The 25906-nt window shown below is 46.0% G+C and overlaps 1 protein-coding gene across 1 annotated transcript in view; it reads right to left on the bottom strand.

The window, feature by feature from the left end:
• Positions 1-857: 857 nt before the first annotated feature.
• The window catches only part of LOC138259797 (homeobox protein six1-like), a 222045-nt gene continuing 196996 nt past the window's right edge, over positions 858-25906 (bottom strand). The window contains exon 3 of the mRNA XM_069207688.1: positions 858-1544. Within this exon, the coding sequence (XP_069063789.1) occupies positions 1238-1544 (307 nt within the window). The 3' untranslated portion in view covers positions 858-1237. The remainder of the gene's footprint in view (positions 1545-25906) is intronic.

Raw genomic sequence — 25906 nt, 5'->3', positions numbered from 1 at the left:
CTGGTCATCTTAGTTTGTGTGATTCCACCCAGCCCACTCTGTCCTTCTATTACCACCTCCTGTATGGCCTCCTGGCCTCCTCTGTTCCCTGGTACAAGTGCTCCAGTATTGGTCTTCTTTGCTGGCATGTTTTTCCCAGCTCGCTTGGCAATGGGTGATGTCTGCTGTTCTGACCGCTGCTCACTGCCTTAGGTACTACTTCCTCGCTCCCATAGCACAAAGCCTCTCGGACTCTAAGACTCCTTACGCCGCAAGAGTTCCGCTGCTCCTGCTTGTTCCTGCGGCATTAGCCAACTTCCCTCTATAGTTGGCTACCACCTCCCAGGCCAGTGGAAAAGAGGAAAGTCATGCATGTACATTCATAGAGTGCCCACTTGCAGGAAACTGCATACTCGGTGGAGGGGTATAGTGCTTAAACTAGCCTGGTACTATAGTATAGTCAATTAGTACAGTGACTTGCATTCCAAGGAAATGCACCTTCAGTTGTGGTTGATGTATGTTAAAGTGCTATGTGGTCCAGAGTGCTGGATGAGCAGTGCCAGATATCTAAAATACTGTTGTTCAAAGGGGGCTTGGGGAGGAGTCTTCATTGTCTTATGGCAGTACCCTGAGCAAAGTGGTATGGAACTGCTCCACAGCACTCTGTATGGGTTACATTTTATTTACTTCGGGCTACTTCAGTATCAGTGTTTTAGGTGCCTGGTCTGAGGTGTACACCAACTGTTATCTGTCTTGTTCACATTTGACAACCTTTGTAGAGGAGATACAGGATGAACATAGGTGCAATTTTGTTTACTCGTAAGCCCCCTCAACGGTAGCCCTAATTCATGTATTTAAAAGAATCACTACCTCTGAGCTTCAGCTATTCACATTTTTATTAGAAAAATCATTTACGCAGCTTCAATAGATATGGTAAGATATACACAGGAGACATGAACGTTCATTGACAAAACAGACTCCAGAGAGTCAACAAGCACAAATAGACAGGAAACTGAACTAGGAAAGCTGTGGGACAGAGAACAATAGACACTAAGAAAGTTAGATCTCGTGGTGAGCATGTACCTCTCTGTCATGGTGAAAAGAGTTGGATTACATTCCCCTGGGGTGTAAGTGAACATCCTGTTGAATATTCACTGAGCAGGTAGCTAAAACAATTTTGGAATGCCGTGGTCAATAAAGGAAAAAGTTAAAGACTTTGTTCCCTGACCCCACTCCAACCATGATCAGTCTCCTTGATTTAGGATCCTAAATCAACTAGGTTCGATGTGAGTGAACCTAAAATGGATTCCTGTAGGGCATGGTGGTGCATGAAGTCCTGTCTCTGCTGGCCTCCAGCATTCATTAGAAGGCCATGTGCGGTATTTCCAGAGAGCCCCTGGTATGGGTAGAGGAGTGAGGGGCTGTCTGAGCGTGGACCTGGGCTGTCTGTTGCTGAGAGCTCATCATCAGAGCTCGGAATGATGCTCCTATTGCCTCCCAGTCCGTGGTCCACAGTTGGCAGCTCTGCCAGAAGGTCCTTTGACGTTCCCCCATCTCCATTCTCCCTGCAGAAAAATAAATAGGACACAAGATAAGGTTGTTTTGATCACGCATACGGTTTTTATCCTTGACTACACATTGAGTGCACAGCTAAATATAAACATTTTCTGCACCATCCTCAACAGAGCATGTGTAACAGTTGGAAGGCAGTGAACAGTGAGAGCAAGAGAACTATATTAACTCTCTTAAAAGTATATGGGATCTACGATGTGCATAGGAAAAACCTCCTGTGAACTTGATTCACCTGTCTTTCAACAGCTGGAAGTAGGACACAGTGTATGAACAGGCAAGGTAGCATAGGAGACTCCAGACATACTGAATATAGCCTTAGGAGACATATGAGCCCATATACATACAGCAGCATGATGTAAGATCTGTATTTTAAATTTGCAGCTAGCAGTCATAGTCGGCACATCAATTGGAGGCAGAACTCGAGATCTATTGAGGAAGGAGCATTCTGGAAGTCACCCAGGCTGCCGAATACATTTATAAATAAACTACTAAGGGGCATATTTATACTCCGTTTGCGCCGGAATTGCGTCGTTTTTTTTGACGCAATTCCGACGCAAAACTAACTCCATATTTATACTTTGGCGTTAGACGTGTCTAGCGCCAAAGTCCATGGAGTTTGTGTCATTTTTTAGCGTGGACACCTACTTTGCGTTAATGATATGCAAGGTAGGCGTTCCCGTCTAAAAAATTGACTCCGAGGCATGTGCGCCGTATTTACATTCCCGGGCAAAATTCACGCCCGGGAGTGGGCGGGTCAAAAAAAATTACGTACGGCCGCTTTTGCGCCGTTTTTTAGCGCCTGGAAAAGGCAGGCGTTAAGGGACCTGTGGGCTCTGAAGGAGCCCAGAGGTGCCCTCCCATGCCCCCAGGGACACCCCCTGTCACCCTTGCCCACCCCAGGAGGACACCCAAGGCTGGTGGGACCTATCCCAGGGACATTAAGGTAAGTTTAGGTAAGTCATTTAAAAAAAAAATTGTGGCATAGGGGGGCCTGATTTGTGCCCCCCTACATGCCACTATGCCCAATGACCATGCCCAGGGGACAGAAGTCCCCTGGGCATGGCCATTGGGCAAGGGGGCATGACTCCTGTCTTTGCTAAGACAGGAGTCATTTCTATGGGGGTTGGGAGTCGAAAAAAATGGCGCAAATCGGGTTGAGGCGAAAAATTTGCCTCAGCCTGACTTGCCCCATTTTTTGACGCCCAAGCTCCATATCCCCCTACGCCGGCGCTGCCTGGTGTACGTTGTTTTTTTCCACGCACACCAGGCAGCGCCGGCGGCTAACGCCGGCGGCTAACGCCGGCTAACGTCATTGATTAAATACGGCGCCCGCATGGCGCTTCAGAATGGCGTTAGCTGGCGCTAATTTTTTTGACGCAAAACTGCGTTAGCGCAGTTTTGCGTCAAAAAGTATAAATATGGCCCTAAATGTGTACAGCATGTGCATCATTCACAGATTAACAGCCTTAGCATAAGACTCGGCCAGTAGCTTTTTGATTTTACCTACTATAACTAAGTAGGTGAAATACAGATATGTCTGAAATTGTAAAGCCCCAAGGACATAAGAAACTCAAAAATCTTCAGTTACCTCCTGGCCATTGATCAGTGGATGACATGAAGCCACTTCAAAGTGAACACCTCTAAAACTGAAATACTCATCAGCAGCAGGTAGAAAAACATTTGATATGACCCGATCTCATCCTGGACTGATGATCTAGGACACCCACCACAAAAATGTAACGAACAAACCTTGGAATCAGCATGAATTTAAGATGCTCATGAATGCCCAAGTGGATAAGCTATCCAGATCAACCATTCTTGCCACGAAAACGTTGAGGCACATCTTTTCACACCTAGGGATTGCCCACAAGGTCCAAGCAACACTTTCTCATCTCCTAACAGAACTAGGTGATGCTAATGGTCTATATCACATCACACTTTTATCAACCAAAAGAATATTGCAGAGAATTCAGACCTTTACTGCCAAACTTCTCCTATATATAAAGCCACAAGCTCTCATCTCCCCTGCCTTGAAGGCCCTTTTTTTGTTATCAGTTGCCAGAAGATATGTGCCAACAGACCACTTTTCATTAGGAAGAAAATCACAAAATACATCAAACACGGCAACCTACGTCCTAGAGTGGCTCTCTGTCTCCTAATCCTAGCATGCAAGAAAAAACTTGGGATGGGGGGCACATCTTTCTCTGTGCGGGTGGCTAAGTATGCAATTAATTTGTGCCACAAATAAGGTCTACTGAGATCCATCTCAGCTTCAGAAGACCAGAAGACTAGTCAATAGCTGTTTTTTTCTCAATGATCACAATACTCACAACACAACAGTCTACAGCATTCTGTAATGAGCAATGCATTAAAACATAACCTCTGCTATGTATAATATACTAAGACCTGTATATGTATCCCCAGTTACAATTAGGTAGCACTTTAGGCCATGTTTTCAATATCGTTTCATAAACTTGTGAAACTTCAGCATGTCTTGCACTTTGAACAATGTACACTGGGCTTAAGACATGAGACTAGCAGAATGCTTAACGCAACTTGCGACCTCTCTGTTTAAAGTCGTAAAATATGTTATAAGAGCAATCTTCCGAAAACATGGACCTTCAGAAGGCTTCATCTTGCAGTGTTTAGGCAATGCGCAATTGCAGAAACAGACAGATGGAGAGATAAATAGATAGACAGGTAGAAGGTTTTTTTTGTAATATTTGAATTTCCTAAGTGCCATTGTGTTTACAACAAAATTTCATTTGTACATTATCATCATCTGCTCTGCAATTTCGTAGCTAGATAGTTTGAAAAAAAGAACAGTACCTAAATTAGAAAACTGCTTTTACAGGTAAATATCTTTTCTATTTCCCCAGGACAGGATAGTACATTTTATGGGATACTCAAGCTTAAGTACCTTACCAAGTAGTAACCAGCTAAGGAGGACGGACTTTGAGGAGTCCACTACTTAAATGTTTAGCGGTGTTAGTACCAAAAGCAATTCAGCACCATCAGGATTTTATGAGCACTTTTACCAGCCCCCATTGAATAGTGCGCACATCCGTGTAATACCTGTTATGGGGCCCTCCCCAGAGAACCACCCAGGCCATGGCTGTGACCCAAGAATAGACAGAGGCCGTTTTAGAGTTCAGTTGAGGCGTAACTCCCATTTAATTAATTTACTGGTTTAGTTTAAAAAAAAAACAATAACGTTTTTCAACAACAAGCATTGAAAAACGTAACACTATACACAGCAGAGAACTTGTCAACAACCAAGTATAATACATTTGATGTGGGTATCAATCAAAACCTGTACTTGAAGGCAAGGTTTACATATAGCAGCAAGTACGTCTACTATTGTATTCCCTTTTTAGGCGGCCGTTGCTGGGGCCAACAAGTTGATTGTACCAAAATTAACAAAATGGCATAGAGAGCACCAATTCCAAGGTTCATCAGAAGACATTCTGAGGAACCGCTTTGCGGCACTGTCCCAGCCAAGGACACCCACCGTTCCATTAACAGGAGAGGCATGCAGTCAAGGGGTTTAAACTGTATTGGCCAGTCACTCCTGCTTATGACCGCTTAGGGACAAGAGGTTCCGGTAATGTACCACTTTCCCCACCATGTGTCAGTCCAGCATGTTGCCTATCCCAAAACTTCCCACTTAGAAGTGACTAATGTTGCCCCTCCACTATTTGCGAGGGGCTAGCTTAGCTCCAGAATCCTTGCATGTAGCGTTGGGGGCCCTAGGCGCTCACGCTACACAAAAAGGACCACAAGGACACATACTTGTGGTTACATGAACTGTCCCACAGCACAAGTGCCCGGCCCCTTTTATTTGCAGGGTCACCTGACTGGTGACTCCTGTGATGGATGGTTGTGGGGTGAGTGTATAACGCAGCCCTTACCAGAGTGCTGGTGGAAATACTAGAATGTGTCCAGCAGGACACTACAAAGCGCTATACAGCTGTGAGAGGTGAAAGTTTTTCAGGAGAATTTCTGTCGTTGACGTATCCTGCGTATAATGAGCCATTCAGCAATAATGTGAAGAAAAGGATACCGTTTGATAACAAAACTAAGTACGTGATACAATGCACCTGTAAACTGGCGGCTTACATGTGGCTTCACCTGCAATCCATGCTCCGTATTTCACAGAGTTCCCTCGAGAGTCTTTTGTCCTTTGACCTAAGTAACAGTCCCCTGCATACACTTTTAAACGCCATATTCCACAATATCACATTCCATTTAGTTGCTAGGAAGCTCGAAGAGTTGAGCAGTTAATAATCACTTGGTAACACAACCGGCAGGGAAAAAGACAATTGCCTATACTATTTCATATACAAGTTCTCATTCTTTCCTCAACGATTCTAGAACTGCTCCTCTGTTCCATCTCACAGAAGAAATATACGTACAAAGACCAAACCCCTTCACCTCTTCTCCCCTTATACACTAAATTCATTTACACAAAAGACCATAATACTACCACAAACATACATAAATATATGAAAACACAGACATAAAAGAGAAAAAAAAAACTCCCACCCACGCACAAACCCTTCAAAATTTCCAGCAACTGTGGTGCTCCTTTGCGCCCTACGAATGCACAAATCAGAATCCTCATAAGGCATTGATAGAGTTCTCGGAATCTCAGGCCATCATGTGCACTTTCCTATTTGTCAGATTCCTCACCCAATACAGTCTCAAACTGTCTTTACGTGTGGTGGAATAAGGAACGCTTGTATGCAATACATATGCAACACCTTCCCAAGCAAATAAGCCTTCTAAAAAAATCAATTACTTTGGTGCTACTTGCACAGTTGACAAATTTCACCTCAGGCCTACATGAACATTGGTCTATGGAAAGGGTATGCGACATTCATATAATTTGCTTTTACATATTTACATGAAATTGTGGTAAAATTATGCAAAATGCAAATCTGTCATTTCACGCTTTTTTTTAGCAAAAAATGTGTCCTCATGTCACTTTTTACCTCGGTTATGCATTGAACCAAAGCACTGCGAACAACCACCAAGGCTCTGCTGCTCAAGTTGGTTTTCTGTATTTTTTCACAGCGAAAAGGGTGTTTGGCATGTGATTGCGAAGTTACATAATGAAGTAATTTCTGGGATGTCAAACAAGTGTAACATAAATTCACGAAATTAAGCAAATTACAACAGGGTAATTTACATTTTGCCCTGGCTAGTTTGTGGTTACAATTCTGGATTTCACCACTCCCTTCAAAACATTAAGGAAACTAATGATATTAAAACCCAGTTTCTGACACGTTTAGGCTAGCACTAGCATGATTTAAAGCACTTGGTTCAGTGACATATGACTTATTAGTGATCGTACATGACATACAGTGTCTAACATGCTGCTCCACAGTTTTGTTCAGACCACATCACCAGAAATTTAGACTAATCCTGCCCAATATTTCCAATTCCACAATCCTGTCCCACAGTTTGATTAGTTTGATTAGCATTCCTAAAACATCTAACCTCCTTGACGAGAGAGAGCGCAGGTGTAACACAGCAATTTGCACCTACTTCTTCATCTCGACCTTTGGAACAGACAATTCCACTCTCATGTATTCCAGCACTTTAGTGAAGGCTGCATCTTCCTTTAAGACCTCCCTCCATTCTGCCTATGTTATGGACTTGAGTGTCAGTCATCAAGGAGCAAACTACAAAATCATCCTCATCTTCCTGCACACATTCTCCACACTCTTGTAATGGCGGCCTAGACAAGAAATCTGTTGTAATGTTTTTGATGCCAGGAATATATTATATAAAAAAAAACTCTTGCAACCTATATTGCCAGTTTGCTATCCTGTCCAATAGGATTCATGTATACGTAAATATCGACAAATCATACCAAATGTATCACAATACTTATTTGCATTTCTTCAAACACATCAAATGTAGGCACATAGCTTACCACTTGCCTGTGGCCTCCAGTTCCTGATTGTTCCAGCCTGATACAGTTGATGCCATTTGACCAAGTGACATGCCGCATGCCCGGGTTTTCCTGCTCACCATTCTTCCTGCCAACAGAAGCCCTGCCCACCCCAGAGCCTACTTAATGCACTTTGCAGCTCGACTGCCCTGCTTGTGCGCCAAAGGCAAGCCTGTCTGCGCTGCCCGTTCTGGCCACTTCTGCACTGCACCTGGCGCCCTGAACTCTGGCTCCCATCACCTGCCCTACCCCTGCAGATACACCATCACTGGGCTCTAAATACTCAACCCTGGATGCTCAACAAAAACTGCCACCGCTGACCTATGCTGTATAGTAGGACCTTTCCCCTGCACCCACTGCCACTTCACCTGCCACAGTGCGCACACCAGCCCACTGACCACAACACCCCGAACAGACCACAGAACCACCTGAACACAAACACCAACTCATATGTGCCCCTCTCAACACACTCACTATGCAAACATACTACCAAGATCTGAGACCTCATTTCCACCCTCACACCCGAAGTTTTCTTCCTCACTGAGACTTGGCTTAACCCCACCCACGCACCCACATCAACATGCCTGGATACAGATTCGCCATCATAAACAAGTAATCCATCCAGTGCAACACCACAAATGACATCATCCCAGCCACAGAACACCTCAACTTCCAACTCCAGACAGCAAAACCGCCATCAGGGGCACTCTCACCTACTGACCTCCAGGACCACGTCCACCCTTCTGCAATTTCATCACCTATTGCCAGAGAATCCAACAACTACATTTTCCTTGGTGACTTCAACTTCCATCTTGATGACCACAATGACATCAACACTACCAATGTCCTCAATAGCATGAACAACATCGAACTCACCCAACTTGTCCACAACCCCACGCACACCGCAGGCCACGTTAGACCCCATCTTCACCTCCAGCGACCACATCAAGTACAGCCACACCATGGAACTCACCGGGACCGACCACTCCATTGTCTAATTCAACATCACCATCCCACAGACCTCCGCCAACACCCCCCCACCGCAGCTGGAGCAAAGTATCAAACGACACGTGGATCAAAACCCTTAAAACCACCCACCACATTGCCTACAAAAACCTAGACCAGAATGTCAGAAACATCAATAATTGGATTACCAATTGCACTGACAGTGTCACTATCATTGGCAACAACACCTACAGAAGGTCCACCAAGCAGGCCAGCTGGTTCACTAAAGACCTCATAACCACCAAACGACACTGTAAACAAACTGGAAAGAAGATTGTGCACCAGCAAGGACACGACCAACAAGACTGCCTTTAAGACAGTCCTCAGCTTCTACTGCAGACAGTTGAGAGAGTTGTAGAAAAAGGCATTAGCATCAAGCATTGAATCATGCTCCAATAACAGCAAAGAACTCTTAAACATTGTCAAAGAATTCTCCAGCTCCATAGCTGCAACAAACAACATTACCCCCTCACAGGAACTCTGTGACAACCTTACAAACGTCTTCCTCACCAAGATCGCCAACATCTACAGAAACTTTAAACCTGAGCCCAAAGCTTCTTCAAGCAACACAATGACCATGCTACCACCACAGACATCTGACAAACGGAATGGCCAACACTTGCATGATTTCAAGGCATTGGGTTCAGTGACATATGACTTATCAGTGAATGGAACCAGTTCACCCCACAGGAGACCTCCTCCATCATGAACTCAATCCACTCAGCGGCCCCAACTGACCTATTTCCTCACCACATCTTCAACCTAGGTGAGGCTAGAATCAGCCACGTACTCACCACCTTCTTCAACACCTCAATTGCCACAGCCACATTCCCTGAGGACTGGAAACATGCAGAATTCAACATCCTACTAAATAAACCGTCAGCAGAGCTCAGTGAACTGAACAACTACCAATCTCCTTACTCCTGGACAAAGTATTAGAAAAACCCACCAACCAAAAATTATTCTTATATCTGGAACATAACGTTCTACTCAACTCCTTCCAATCCAGATTCCACAACAACCACAGCACTGAGACAGCCCTCATGGCGGTTACCGACAACACCAGAGCCTCTACTCGACTGAGGAGAGACTGCGGCTTTGATCTTCCTAGATCTCTCTGCAGTCTTCAATACGGTCTACCACCACACATTCATCACAAAGCTGCAATATGTAGGCATTCAAGGAGCCTCTCTCAGATGGATCACCTCTTTCCTCACTGGAAGAAAGCAAAGTCTGTCTTCCCCCCTGAGTACCTCAAGGATCCTCCTTCAGCACTTTTATGACACCTCTGGCCAGCATCAGCATCATATCCTATGCCAATGACACACAACTCATCCTCTCCGAAGACACCACCAAGATCATCTTCCAACCCTCCATGACAGATGTCACCAACTGGATGAAGGACAACTGCCGGAAGCTCAACATGGGCAAGATAGAGGTACTGATCTTTGGAAACAAAAGCTCCCCAGGGGACGCATCCTGGTCGCCCCTTGAACTCAGATCTACTCCTACTGACCACGCTAGGAACTTAGGCATCATTCTGGATAGCAAGCTAACCATGATAACTCCACCTCCTCCTGCTTCTTCATCCTCTGCATGCTTCGTAAGATATTTATATGGCTACCCCAAAGCTCAAGAGCACCCAGGTCCTCACCTCCAGCTGACTGGATTGCAGCAATGCTCTCTATGCAGGGATCACAGCTCTTGTCCTCCGACAACTACAGACCATACAGAATGCTGCATCCAGACTTGTCTGGGATCTCCCTAGACAAACACACATCGCCTCCTTCATCAGGGAACTCCACTGGCTCCCTGTACAGAAAAGATGGCAGTTTAGATGGCCCACGCATACAAGGCCCTACACAACTGCGGTCTTGCCTATTTAAACCACCAATTAAACTTCCATCAGCCCACCTGACACCTCTGCTCTGCTTCCCTTTCTTTAACCTGCATCTGATGTAGCAGATGCAGAGGTCACTCTTTCTCCTATCTATCAGCAAATAGATGGGACGATCTACCCTTTCATCTCCAGACCGCCCCATCTCTTCCAAAGTTCCGAATGTCCTTGAAGACCTGGGTTTTCAGCTAATCAGCTGGACCCGCCAGTGCCTGGTTAACTACACAGGTGACAAGAAGAACTCTACGAACTTACTGATTGCAATGTAAAAATGATATAATCTGTCAGTTACTAGCCAGAGAGAGAAGATACATTGCTTCCTTCATGCTAGCTGTAAAAATGAAATTGCCCAAATCATGAATGTACAACTGGCAAGAAGCTCCTTTGAAGGATTAACACCCTGGACCACGTTTGTTGTGACGGGATACGTTAATCAGACAAACTACAAATTCCTTATGGCAGGGTGGATGGGGCACTAGGCTAATCCCCTCAAGGTTGCACACTCGTTAGGTGTGAGCACAATTGTTCAGCTTCATAGATATAGGCAACTATGCTCTTCACATATTTGGACACAAATGAACTTTAGCTGAATCAATTATAAGCATATTAATTTGGCCACTGATCTCTACTATGGAGAGGGATACCTATCATCTATCAAGGTTACCCATTAACAGAGTACACTTGAGTCAGACAACTTTCTGTTCTGATGAGACCTACATATCAAGAGTTGAGTTGCAAGACCAACAAACACCTCTTGCTGTAATTGGATTTAGAGCATTTTGAGACTGTGGCTAATATATTTTATCTTACTATTGTACTGAACAGACAACAGATATGTTTAATGACAATGTATAGTAATCTTCACATCACCTTGAGCACTGCACTTTTTGGAAGTCTCTTCAGAGTCCAGACGCTGTGTGAACAGGAAGAAGGTGATGCTGTGTGAACAGGAAGCAGAAGCAGAGGGGCAAGGAGGAGGAGGAGGTGGAGCAAGCCTGTTAAAGCAAGTCTACTTGTCCGTTCGCTGGGTTGACAGGGGGCCCTGCGGAGTGCACCTCCCCAAGTGCATTGCCTGCCGCCTTTTATCTGCCCGCTGTCTCTGGGGGCCGCGGGAGGGTCCTACAGCTGCAGTTGATTCCGTTGCCACCGGCACAGTCAGAAAAGGAAAGGCGCCGACAGCGGTTAAGGCTGGACTGGGCAGGAGGGAGCGTCTACAGCTACGCTAGCGGAAGATCTGCGAAGGAGGACTCACGTGTGCACCTTTTACAAACCTCGAAAGACTGTCCCAAGCAACAAACAGCACTACACAGCAGGCTCTAATCCACCTTGGTTCAGGTGGGGTTTTTTTGCGCACTGAATCCTATGCTCTAAATTTTTAATGCAGCTGTGCCAAGCAATGCTCTCTCTACTCTAGCCTACCAGCCCTAAAAGGTCTTAAAATCTTAAATCCTTCAGCCTTTTCATCCCCCAATCTAGTGGCCAGCAGTAGCCAGCAGCCCGGCAGCCCAACGCTTCCAGTCACAACTCAGCCATCCAGCTTCCCACCTCCCGGGCCTTCACCAACTTAGTAACCAGCAATCAAGTTAACCAAGCCCTTGCAGTAACTCAGCAATTCAGTAATTTAGAAATCCAGCAAGTAATCCAGCAACTCAGAAATAATCTGGGACCAGGCGAGTGCGGCGGCTTTAGCAAGCTGCTGCAAGTGTGTGCCCCAGCACCCTGCTGAAGTGGCTTGGGTAGCACTGAGTGTGGCTTGCAGGGGTTATAGTGAGCCCCTCTCATCGGGGCCCTTATTAAATTCCCACTCAATATAATTGAATTGTGACAACGTTATAATAGATGACCAGATGCTGGCTGAAATGAGGTCAGGGAGGCCAAGGAAGTCTCCATCGCAACACAGCAGAAAAAAGCAGCGACGCCTTAGTTGGTGGACATTCAACCCCCCGGTGCTCAAATGAGGCTTGCACCTAGTTCAACTGGGGTCACCGGGCAACCTAAAATAACAACTAAGTTTCAGTTTCTGAAAGACAGAGGAGCTGCCGTCTTCTCGCCAACCGCCCCAGTTCCCGGCCTCCCAGTCACACTAACACCTATAGTGATAATTAAACCAAAGTTGCAACCTCCGTATTTGCCCCAAAACAGAGACCCTAAAACACAAAAACCCTTGGTACCAGATGACACAGGGAAGATACTCTTGGCACGTCAACTGGTCCTTCCATTCATAAGCTAAACACGAAGATAACACAGAGATGAATGATTTAAGAAGCTTCAAAACTCAGTATAAAAATGATGACTGCAGTAAGTCAGGGACGGTGACAAAAGGAGGGGTCCCAAACAACTGGCCAGATGAAAGAACTTCACCTTCAACAGTGCAAATTGCTAGGGCTAAAGCCGTTCACCTCAACCTAAACCCCCAAGTGATGGAGGGGTCTCCTGGGAGGGCAAGCCCAGGCAAGCAATACACTAGTCCAGGAAGGCTGGAAACTCAGCAGAATGAGACAATTAGGGGAAATCTGTCACTGCACCTAAAAAATAAACCATGTGGGACAAAGACATCCTCCACCACAATTGAATGCGGCAATGAGCATGACAAGTCGGTGAATTTCCAGACCAAAGTGGAATTCAGAACAGGGGTCGACGTCGATTATTTAACACAGGAAGAATGGAATGAGCTCCTTGCTTCCTACATCAGAGAAGGGTAGCAAGAGCTTGACTGTACACCAAGTAATTAACAGCTCAGGCACCCCAGATCCACATTATAATCTCAGGAGCCCCTCTGCCGACGTCAGCAGCAGGACTCCAAGCCGGGCAGAACAAGGTGCCTGGCAAGCAATAGTAAAGACCATCCAGACAATGGCTGAAGCACTCACCTATCATTCAGTAAAAATGGACGTGCAAGTCGAGATCCTGAACTCAGTGGCAGCCTATGTGGCCAGCATCAACAAGTGTATTGTAGAACTCAACAACCTTATTAAGAGAGCACAAGAAGATACCGGTGACCTTGCTCCAAGATGCTGCTGTTCTTCAGTTTTAGATAAATTGAGCTAACTGCCAAACGTATTAGGAGGGAAGTAGAAGAAATGAAGGCCAGGAAGGGCTCTCTCACAAACCCTACATACATACAAGGAGGCTGTTACGGTGCACTAGGTGCCAAGCAAGACAGTGATGCTGAATTAAGGAGCATTACACTTGGAGAAGCGGTCATAAAAGACTACAACCCCGACAACCTAACACTCCTGGGCAGGGGGGATGGCATCACCATGTAATTCGCAATAATTGCCAAGTAAAGTTAAGAAGAGCAAGGACAGCGTTACAGATCAACCAGCCCAAATAGGGAAGAAGGTAAAGGCTAGAAGACGAAATCACACAATAAAAATTACCCCAAACCCGTGTGGCTGCAATCCTATGTTAGATCCAATCAAACCGGCCATGGATGCAAGATCGCTTGCAATGATCCACCAATTAGCTCCTGAGCAGTCCCAGACGTGGAGCAGCCCACAATGCGTGATCAGGAGTCACCCTAAGATAACACTTGGAAGGCAAGCAAACAAAGGGGGGGGGAGGAAATCACGTAGAAACCATTGAGCAGGCAAGGGATGTTTGCCTCCAAAACCAGCTCTAAGGAGGCACTTCCCCCAAAACAAAGGGGCAGAGAAACTTGGCCCAGAGTAACTGTCCACCCCATCTGAGGCCTGCCGGTGGTCCTCAGGCAGTTAAAGCAATATAAGTCACAATCGCCTAGCCCCCACATGAAGGGGTACCACATGCCTATGTACCCATACAGTTGTCCCCGAAGTATGTTGTGGGGCAGACATCCCATGCCACCCTTAATCTGGAATCCCCCCTCAGGTCCAGCAGTGACTAGACAAAGCCCTAACGTAACCTCTCCTAACAATTTTGCAGAACATTTCTATACTCTGTCTTCCCCATATGGTGAGAAGGAAAATTACAGTATTGGAGAAAGGCATACTAAGCAAATTCCCGGAGAGGGCATGTGCTGCACAATCTTAATCCACCAAGAATATTGATTGCTCAGAAACAAGGACATTCTCAATTGAGGAAATATGCTTAAACTCTTAGGTTAGATTCCAGCCCTAGCAAAGATTACCTCAGAAATGATCGAATCAGTGGAATTCATAGAGCGAGAGACAGGGAAGGTCAATGAAAGGACCAAAGTCACCTGGTGGTCTACAAAAATGGCTGAGGCAGTCCTCAAGGAAAGCAAACATTTTAAGAAATGGGGGATTAACCTGGAAGGGGCACCAGAACCAGGATACCTGTACCCACTAAAGCCACGTAAATTCGCTCTAGATGATAATGCATGGCAGATTACAGCCCTGTACTTGGTATTATGGGGCGCAACAGGGCCCTCCCCGGGGAGAGTCTCCAATGCTACAAGAAACGTCTGGTCCACACATCACATACTTAAACAGAGGGAAGGTTTGAGTGAGACAATTAGTGGTGGGTAGCTCAAACCCTCAAACAGTAGCAAGCACCAAACAGAATCTCTGTCTCAGGGGACAAAGTGGCCCAGGAGCAGCAAAATTTAAGGGTTTGCTCTTGGAATATTCACAGACTAAAGATTAAATTGGAAGATTCTGATACCCTAAGCTACCTCCAAAGCTTTCCAGGAATCGCCTTACAAGAAACCTGGGCCTTGGAACCAATCCCTATCTCGGGATACTCCCATGCCATCCTATCCGCCATCAAGTAAGGCAAATTTGGCTGCGGGAAAGGCGGCCTTGGGGTGTACCTGTCATCTGCCCTTAATACCAGCTGTAAGGTGCTTTCATATGATGCCGATACATTTCTTACTGTGCTCCTGACTTTGGCGCACAGAAGGAAAGAGCAGGGGTTAATCTTAGTCAGCATTTATATGCCCCCAGGGTGGAAGAACGAGGAGGCGATGTCCAAACTACTTGTGGACCATATTACCCAACTTGCCAGCTCATACCCTCTCCTTCCACTTACAGTAACGGGGATTTCAATATGAACCTACTTGGCTGGTCTGAAACCAACAAGGTCATTGAGGCCCAGGAACACCACTGGCTCATCCTCAAACAATCAGTGATCAAAGTAGCACGAAGGAGCCCAATAGGACACTCCTTATCAGGATCTTTAAAGCACCTAGGCCTTAGACTTTAAACTGCCGGTTCAGAGAAGACATTCCACCCTCTTTTTCGTTTCACGCCACAAATGGTAACTCACTAATAGACTTTACTTGGGTTTCTTTACCACTCCTGCAAATGGTACTTTCCTTCAAACTGAGTTTAAGGACTGAAAGCGACCAAGTACCACAGGAAGTGGACTTTACCATCACCCCTGCAGTGAATAAGTGTACAGTCGAACCTGCCGGCTCTGAATAACTGTGCCAGCTAAAAAGAGTCAAATGGACATCCGCTTACCTAGGTATTTTGGCCCAGGAAGCGCCCGATCATTGAAAATCCTTCCTACGAGTAGAAGGGTCAGCTAAAGACAAATAGGAAGCATTCATCCACTCATACAATCAGCAAGTTCCCAAGGATGTCGAAACTTCTAGGAGCAACGTAAGCACAATCCTGTCAGCCACATAGAAGCTGTTTACCTCTCGCATCTTGAAGCAGCTAAAGAGGAATGTCAGCCAAAGGTTCCGGTTTGTTCGTCAGTTTCCAGAACAAGAATGTTATCACATTAACCTGAGACAAGCGAAATGGAACTTAAAGCAGGCTGTATGGGGAATCAGGAGGCAAAACATAGAGAAATATTGGGCCAAACTCATCTGGGCACTAAACATAAAAATGCTAAAAGAAATTGGAACACGGTAAACGCCCTAAACAATCCACACAGCCCTAAATCAGAATCAAACATCTTGGAGGTTCTTCTTTAAAAGTCTATTCTTACTAAAACAAAAGTGCAGAGCACCCCGTTCCCCACAGACCCTCAGGTTGGGTTAGCTAGTCTGATGACTCAGATCCTCCTTGAACATCTCATTGATTGGGCCGGACGAAAATCAATAATTCCCCCAAACAAAACCGGGTTCACTAGTAACGCAGGCATGGAAACCAATATAATGGCCTTATCTCTTATACCTGACTCCTCAAAGGCTGCTAACCTTCCACTATATCTCTGCTTCATTGACTTCAAAGCTGCATTTGATAGTGTCAATCAAAGAAGGCTCTGGGGGAAACTCAACAGTTGGGAAATTCCACTGCAACTCCTGAAAGCCATTGAGAACCTGTACACTGGAACGTGGGTCAGGATTAAACTGCACAACAGATCAAACCTCTCCAGGAGGATTCCAATGACTAGAGGCCTAAAACAGGGCTGTGTCCTTGCCCCAACTTTATTTAATCTTTTTATGGCCGACTACTCAACTGCATTATCTTCCATCATCTCCCATGCACCATTTTTGGGCATGGTGCAACAGTCAAACCTCTTATATGCTGCTGACGTGGTATTACTCAGCAGAACTAGGGTAGGCATGAGACACCTTCTGAATGCCACTGAAGATTACTCCCTTAGGAACGGGCTGCAAATAAACTATAAAATGACCAAAATCATGATCTCAGGTAAGAGATCTTTAAAGGGGGTTGCAACCTGGGGATTAAGTGGGAATCAACTCGAAGAAATAGCTACTTACAAATACATTGGTCTCCTCTTCGACTGTCACTGCTCCTTTTTCAAACACAAAGAATAAATAAGACAGAAAGTGGCTGCCCTCTGTTTGGGGCTCTGGACGCTCTCAGTCAAATTGAAAGTATAGGCTTAGCCTACTGCTAGAAGTAGTCAGAGCCAGGGTGGTCCCTGCAATGGCCTATGGAAGTGTCGCCCTTCATGGTAGAAACTCTAAGGTCTTGGATGACAGCATAGTGAGCATATACAGGCAACTGTCTGAGCTTCCACGACACACCTCACCAGCACATATCAGGCTGGCATGCCCAAACAGTCTCTTGCAAGGCACGCACCTTTATATTAACTTTTGTCATAAAACAAGAGGCCCGGACAGGAACACCATAAACCTTAACATATGGGAGGAAATAACAATGAAGCCCTGCTCCCAGACCCGGAAATACCTTGATACCTCATTTAAGCAGCTAGGTATGGAGAGTCTGCGGTCATCGATGCTCAATCACAAGTTATTTAAATCACTAACTAAAAAAGCCCCTAAGTACCTGTCGAACACAGAAGACAAGATAACTCTTGAGAAAAAGCATCACGTATAGCATCATGGCTAGTCTGAAACAGCTACAAGGTCTTAGCCCCTCAGCCATACCTGGGAGAATTCCTAATGTTTAGCATAAAGAGGAAATACCGGTTCTATGGTTTGGGGGTTCTCCCAGTGGACAAACACGAGAACCCATGGGTTCAGCCTGCAAAGGTTGGGGCCTGTCAGCTCTGTGGGCTTGCGCCTGAAACTGTGTCCCACATGTTCTGCTTCTGCAACAGTACTTTGAGGGATCACTCACGACTACTGCACCTGCTATAGGTACAACTGGGGACCTCCATGTGCTGACACATGCTCCTAAGCTGTCTTAACTCAGCCAACCAAAAACTGATCGCCCAAAAGGTGAGATACTTGGCGGGAGTGGAGTGTGCTCTGACTGGCATAACCATTAGTAGGAAAGTACCATCTTTCTTGGCGTGTTACCTCCAATTTCTGCCTGTTTGTTAGTGTGTTTTGCCTGTCTCACTGGGATCCTGCTAGCCAGGCCCCCAGAGCTCAAAGTTTATGGCCTATATGGGTTGTCAGGATGCTTGTCTGTGCCACTGAAGTTCTGCTAACCAGAAGTCCATAGCTTATGCCCTCTCTACTTACCAAATTTGTCACTACAGTTTTAGGAATCCATATTCTAATTCTGATTGGCACACTGGACCCCCCTTATAAGTCTCTAGTATATGTTACCTAGGTACCCATAGCATTGAGGTTCCAGAAGATCCTTATGGGCTGCAGCATTTCTTTTGCCACCCATAAGGAGCTCATACAAACCTTTCATCAGGACTGCCACTGCAGCCTGAGTGAAATAGGGCACACACTATTTCACAGCCACTTTACACTGCACTAAGTAATATATAAGTCATCTATATGTCTAACCTTCATTTACTGAAGGCTAGGTGTAAAGTTACTGTGTGTGAGGGCACCCTTGCACAAGCAAAGGTGCCCCCACGTTGTCCAGGGTCAATTCCCCAGACTTCCTGAGTGCGGGGACACCATTATAGCGTGCACTACATATATTTCAATAAATATATGTAGCTTCACAATGGTAACTCCGTATATGGCTATGTGGGGTGTCTAAGATTATGGAATTGACCCCACAATCCAAATCTGGTATTGAGGGGGCCAATCCCATTCACCTTGGGGGCTCCACCATGGACCCCCAGTATTGCCAAACCAGTGCTCTGAGGTTTTCACAGCAGCCACAGATAATGCCACCTCACAGACAGGTTTCTGCCCTCCTGGGGATTGAAAAACTCAATCCCAGGAAAGCAGGACAATGCATTTCCTTTAGGAGAGGGGTGTTACACCCTCTCCTATCGGAAATAGGTGTTACAGGCATGGGAAGGGTAGCTGCCCAGAGGCTCTGGAAATGCTTTGAAGGGCACAAACAGTGCCCTCCTTGCATAATCCAGTCTACACCGGTTCAGGGACCCCCAGTCCCTGATCTGGTGGAAAACTGGACAAAGGAAAGGGGAGTGACCACTCCCCTGTCCATCACCACCCCAGGTTTGGTGCCCAGAGCTCCTCCAGAGTGTCCCTGGGTTTTGCCAACTTGGATTCCAAGGTGTACGGACCCTCAGGAGACCTCTGAGTGGCAATTGCCAGCAGGTGACGTCAGAGACCCCTCCTGGTAGGTGCATACCTCGGTAGGTAGCCAATCCCCCTCTCAGGGCTAATTAGGGTCTCTCCTCTGGGTCTTTCCTCAGATTCGGTTTGCAAGATTCCTCCAGGACTCCTCTGCATCCTCTTCTTCAGCTTCTGACAGTCGGATCAACCGCAGACTGCTCCATGAACCGCTGTAACTGCAACAAAGTATCCAGGAAGACTCCTGTGACCTGCAACTTCAGCTCCAGCCAGCATTTGCAACAGTTTCCAAGGTGTGCATGTTCTGAGGACTGCCTGTCTTCACCCTGCACCAGAAGAACCAAAGGAATCTCCCGTGGAGTGACGGAGTCACTTCTCTGCTTCCGCAGGCACCCTTCTGAGACGTCAGCCGGTACTCTGGGACTCCTCTCCTGAAGACGAGCGTGTTCCCTGGAACACAGGTGGTGGACCGAAGTGACCCAGACTGCCCAAAGGTCCAGCTCTCCAAATTTGGTGGAGGTAAGAGCTTGCCACCCCATGCTGCGACAGTACCTCTGTGCACCACGTCTTCTGCAGCTCCTTGGGCTTCTGTGCACTTCTTCCAAAGGTTCTTCATGCACAGCGTAGCCCAGACCCCTAGCACTCCATCCTGCGACGCACAGCTCCCTGAGTTGTTCTCCGGCTGCGTAGGACCTTCCAGTGTAGTGCTGCGACAACCACACTTTGCATCTTCTTTGTCCCCATGTTCTGGGACTCCCATGGGTGCTGCCTGGTCTTCTGAGGGCTCTCTTGAGTGCTGAGAGCCCCCTCTTTCTCCTCAGTCTGAGTTGAGACCCCCAGGTCCCTCCTGGGTCCAGGTAGCTCCTTTTTGATGCAAACCGCGAACTTGCGTGAACCAAACCTTTTTGGTGAATCCAGCGACGCAAACAGCCTGCATCCAACAACTCGACGTGGGACATCTCCTGCACCAAGCAGGAACCTGCAGCCATCTTCTTTGGTGCACTTCTGTACTTTTATTCTGACCGAAGAAGCCACTTTTGCACCTTCTTCTAGGTTGGCAGGGGCTCCTGTCCTTCCTGGACTCTTCTTCGACTTCTGGACTCGGTCTCCTCTCTCCACAGGTCTTCAGGTCCAGGAAACCATCGGTTGTTGCTTGCAGTCTTGCTTGGTTCTTGCAAAATCCTTTATCACAACTTGTAGTGTGTCCTGAGGAAACTTACTGTATTTTACTTCTGCTTTCCTGGGCTCTGGGGTGGAGTATTTTACTTACCTTTGGTGTTCTCTTACACTCCCAGTGCCCCTCCACACACTACACTTGCCTAGGGGGGAATTCGACATTCGTATTCCACTATTTTAGTATATGGTTTGTGCTGCCCCTAGGCCCATCGCAATCTATTGTATTTTCTACTGTTTGCACTATTCTATGACTGTTTACTTACCTGATTTTGGTTACTAGTGTATGTATATTGTATAATACTTACCTCCAGAAGGAGTATTGCCTCTAAGATATTTTTGGCCTTGTGTCACTAAAATAAAGTACCTTTATTTTTAGTAACACTGAGTATTGTCTTTTATTGTGTATACGTACTGTGTAACTATAGTGGTGTTGCAGGAGCTTTGCATGTCTCCTAGTTCAGCCTAAGCTGCTCTAGCTACCTTAGACAGCCTGAGCTGGTAGAACACTGCCTACATTTCACTAATAAGGGATAACTAGACCTGGTATAAGACCTTAGGTACCCACTACAAACCAGTCCAGCCTCCTACACCATTCAAGAGTCTAAAACGCAGGCTTCTGCTCTCTGCCTGGGCGCATAAAATAACAATGGACGTGATCTGTGTGTTCACAAAATAGAACTGAATGGTAGTCAGAATCCTTTGGCACACGCTCACTTTAGGATTCGAGGGTCCGCCTGATTCTTATTTTAATAGTGATTTGTATGTTAGCTATGGTTCTTAAGCACTGGAGCAGGCTCTATACCCTGCATTTTAGGAACTGAAGGACTGCCTGTTGGTGATATTTTTTATTGTGAAATGAGTGTCATACGTGAATTTTAGTGTAGTGGTTTTAAATAACTGAGCACGTTAATACATTTACTTACTTACTCACTGCACCATCTGCACTCTGTTTATTTATTTATATATTATGGAATACACTGAGTATGCCATGAAGAGAGAGGTCTCATGTTTTCTTCTATAATTGTTGTATTTCGTGTGACTGATGAAACACAAATAAGGTATTGACACGTTATGTATAATCTCTCAATGTGTCCCTATGAGTGAATTCTACTGTACAAATGGATTTAGTATAACTTTGTTACCATAGTCAAGATTGGGTATATAGGGTTGTACATATTGACAACTTTGTTATCCAGAGCACTGCACTTGCCTCATCCACTTAAGGCTTGTGATCCATATGAATCTTGAAGTCAGATCCACTCAAGTACAATTTAAAATGACTGACACTGCACCAACAACCTAAAGCCTCCCACTCAGTGACTGACTACATAGGTTCCACTCCTCACACACTTTGTGAATCAGATGCTGTCACCTCATCCTTGCAGTAAAAAAACCTGAGCATCATGTTCACTAGTGTCCCTAACATACACACTGGATTCACATGTGGCAAATGGTTTGAGAGGTATGGCGCAAGAAATCAACCCTGAATAACAATTATTTCTGCTAGCCTTATCCCTATTTGAATTGTTCACCTTTTTTAGAGGCCAGTGTAAATTGTGTTTTCTCAGCATATAAACAGACTGTAAAATTCAAACATCCCATGGCAGGGTCCTAACATTTGTGCTTCAATTTACAAGATCTCAGATCAAACTCTTCTTTGGTTTAGCTTCCTAGCCATATAGTTGAGACCACAAATAATCAACCTAAACCAATCCGAATTTGCACACCTGTGCATTCAACATTACACACTTTTCTCTCAACATTCTTAATACATAAGCAAGCTTCTGGTCATGTGTTTCCTTGTCTTCCTCATGCATGAGCACATAGGCTTGAAAACAAACCAAAAACAGCCAAAGTTGACGCAAGCCCAAAGGCATCTGCTAAAAAGGATGCATCCTCCAGCTGATAAGCAAAGTAAGATGAATGGATTCGCCATGCAATTCAATTTGGTGATACTCCAAGGCCATATCAAGAGTGGTAAAACTGTTAGCATACCAGTCCTATTTGGAAAGGAATATTGAACCTCATGTTTGAATCTCTGAGGTCTACACACCTTCCAAAAAAAAAACAATAGCCTTACAAGTCATAACAACCTTGGAGAACCATGCTGAACCCTCTATGGGTTCAATGACGTCTTACATAGGAATAAGATCAAGTTCGTTTTTTTGTTTTCTGCTCTTAATGCTAAAGGCACCCCCTCACTTTATGAACAACTGGCTGCACACTAGACTTCAACTGCATTCTACATGAAAAACCTTTCAGTATATTCAAATTAACTGAAACACATCTGGAAATCTGTGCTACCACCCTGCCAGTGCCTTAAAACAAACATTCATGTACTCCTTCTTCAAAAGCACTTGCTCTGAGTTAATGGCATCCAATATGATTTAAAAATTCCTTTGCCTAACTAAAGCAATAAACAGGATCCATCGGAGACAATTGACACAAAGCAAGATGCACAATTACCCTGAAAGTCAAAATCGCATTAAACTCACCCCAAGCATCAACTGATTTCAGATCCTACACTACATGTTTAAGGATGGTCTCCCTCAAGGGTAACTTCTGGAACTTTAATCTAATTCTCTGCATCAATAAGGGTGAAAGGTGCATCGAGTCAGTATCATCCTCATTGGAACATTCCCATATCAATACGACAATAAGGTCTCTTTTTACACCAGTAACCACATAACCACGTCATCATTACTATTATATTCTCCTGCTGAGGCACCATGCCAGTCAGCATACAGCACAATGCTCTCTTCATTTGAATCAAATATTCAACTGCATTTCTTCTGGTTATCTGTAGCATTAAGAGGTTTCATAGCAGCAATTATGATTGAATTTTCCAAGCCCTTGTAAGTGACACATTTTCTGCATTTGTTACAAGTGAGATCAACATCTGGAAAAGCTCGGTATTCCCTAGGTGTTTATCACTGCCATACCTATATGTAGGAGGCTGGCCTGGCTTGTAGTGGGTACCAAGGGGTACTTACACCTTGCACCAGGTCCAGGTATCCCTTATTAGTGTAGAGGGGTGTCAAGCAGCTTAGGCTGATAGAAAAGGTAGCTTAGCAGAGCAGCTTAGGCTGAACTAGGAGACGAGTGAAGCTCCTACAGTACCACTAGTGTCATATGCACAATATCATAAGAAAACACAATACACAGATATACTAAAGATAAAGCTACTTTATGTTTATGACAATATGCCAAAGTATCTCACTGAGTACCCTCAGTATGAGGATAGCAAATATACACAAGATATATGTACACAAAACCAAAATATGCAGTAATAGCAATAGAAAACAGTGCAAACAATGTATACTCACAATAGAATGCAATGGGGGCACATAGGGATAGGGGCAACACAAACCATATACTCTAGAAGTGGAATGCGAACCACGAATGGACCCCAAACCTATGTGACCTTGTAGAGGGTCGCTGGGACTGTAAGAAAACAGTGAGGGTTAGAAAAATAGCCCACCCCAAGACCCTGAAAAGTGGGTGCAAAGTGTACCTAAGTTCCCCAGAGAGCACAGAAGTCGTGATAGGGGAATTCTGCAAGAAAGACCAACACCAGCAATGCAACAACAATGGATTTCCAGACGAGAGTACCTGTGGAACAAGGGGACCAAGTCCAAGAGTCACGATCAAGTCGGGAGTGGGCAGATGCCCAGGAAATGCCAGCTGTGGGTGCAAAGAAGCTGCCACCGGATGGTAAAAGCTGTAGATTCTGCAAGAACGACAAGGGCTAGAAACTTCCCCTTTGGAGGATGGATGTCCCATGTCGCAAAGAAGCTTGCAGAGGTGTTTTCGTGCAGAAAGACCGCAAACAAGCCTTGCTAGTTGCAAGGGTCGCAGTTAGGGTTTTTGGATGCTGCTCTGGCCCAGGAGGGACCAGGATGTCGCCAATTGCGTGAGGAGACAGAGGGGGCCCACAGCAAGACAAGGAGCCCACTCAGAAGCTAGCAGCACCTTCAGAAGTGCCTGAACAGGCACTACGAAGTGGAGTGAACCGGAGCTCATCCGAAGTCACAAAGGAAGGTCCCACGACGCCGGAGGACAACTCAGGAGGTCGTGCACTGCAGGTTAGAGTGCCGGGGACCCAGGCTTGGCTGTGCACAAAGGAAATCCTGGAAGAGTGCACAGGAGCCGGAGCAGCTGCAAATCACGCGGTTCCCAGCAATGCAGTCTAGCGTGGGGAGGCAAGGACTTACCTCCACCAAACTTGAACTGAAGAGTCACTGGACTGTGGGAGTCACTTGGACAGAGTTGCTGAGTTCAAGGGACCTCGCTCGTCGTGCTGAGAGGAGACCCAGAGGACCGGTGATGCAGTTCTTTGATGCCTGCGGTTGCAGGGGGAAGATTCCGTCGACCCACGGGAGATTTCTTCGGAGCTTCTAGTGCAGAGAGGAGGCACTACCCCCCCAGCATGCACCACCAGGAAAACAGTCGAGAAGGCGGCAGGATCAGCGTTACAAGGTCGCAGTAGTCGTCTTTGCTACTTTGTTGCAGTTTTGCAGGCTTCCAGCGCGGTCAGCAGTCGATTCCTTGGCAGAAGGTGAAGAGAGAGATGCAGAGGAACTCTGATGAGCTCTTGCATTCGTTATCTAAAGAATTCCCCAAAGCAGAGACCCTAAATAGCCAGAAAAGGAGGTTTGGCTACTTAGGAGAGAGGATAGGCTAGCAACACCTGGAGGAGCCTATCAGAAGGAGTCTCTGACGTCACCTGCTGGCCCTGGCCACTCAGAGCAGTCCAGTGTGCCAGCAGCACCCCTGTTTCCAAGATGGCAGAGGTCTGGAGCACACTGGAGGAGCTCTGGGCACCTCCCAGGGGAGGTGCAGGTCAGGGGAGTGGTCACTCCCCTTTCCTTTGTCCAGTTTCGCGCCAGAGCAGGGCTGGGGGATCCCTGAACCTGTGTAGACTGGCTTATGCAGAAATGGGCACCATCTGTGCCCATGAAAGCATTTCCAGAGGCTGGGGGAGGCTACTCCTCCCCAGCCCTAACACCTTTTTCCAAAGGGAGAGGGTGTAACACCCTCTCTCTGAGGAAGTCCTTTGTTCTGCCTTCCTGGGCCAAGCCTGGCTGGACCCCAGGAGGGCAGAAACCTGTCTGAGGTGTTGGCAGCAGCTGCAGTGAAACCCCGGGAAAGGTAGTTTGGCAGTACCCGGGTCTGTGCTAGAGACCCGTGCGATCATGGGATTGTCTCACCAATACCAGGGTGGCATTGGGGGGCAATTCCATGATCTTAGACATGTTACATGGCCATATTCGGAGTTACCATTGGGAAGCTATACATAGGTAGTGACCTATGTATAGTGCACATGTGTAATGGTGTCCCCGCACTCACAAAGTCCGGGGAATTTGCCCTGAACAATGTGGGGGCACCTTGGCTAGTGCCAGGGTGCCCACACACTAAGTAACTTAGCACCCAACCTTTACCAGGTAAAGGTTAGACATATAGGTGACTTATAAGTTACTTAAGTGCAGTGGTAAATGGCTGTGAAATAACGTGGACGTTATTTCACTCAGGCTGCAGT

This window comes from Pleurodeles waltl, chromosome 9, assembly GCF_031143425.1.
Source record: "Pleurodeles waltl isolate 20211129_DDA chromosome 9, aPleWal1.hap1.20221129, whole genome shotgun sequence".
NCBI classification, from domain to species: domain Eukaryota; kingdom Metazoa; phylum Chordata; class Amphibia; order Caudata; family Salamandridae; genus Pleurodeles; species Pleurodeles waltl.
This window is presented reverse-complemented; position numbering and strand designations above follow the sequence as displayed.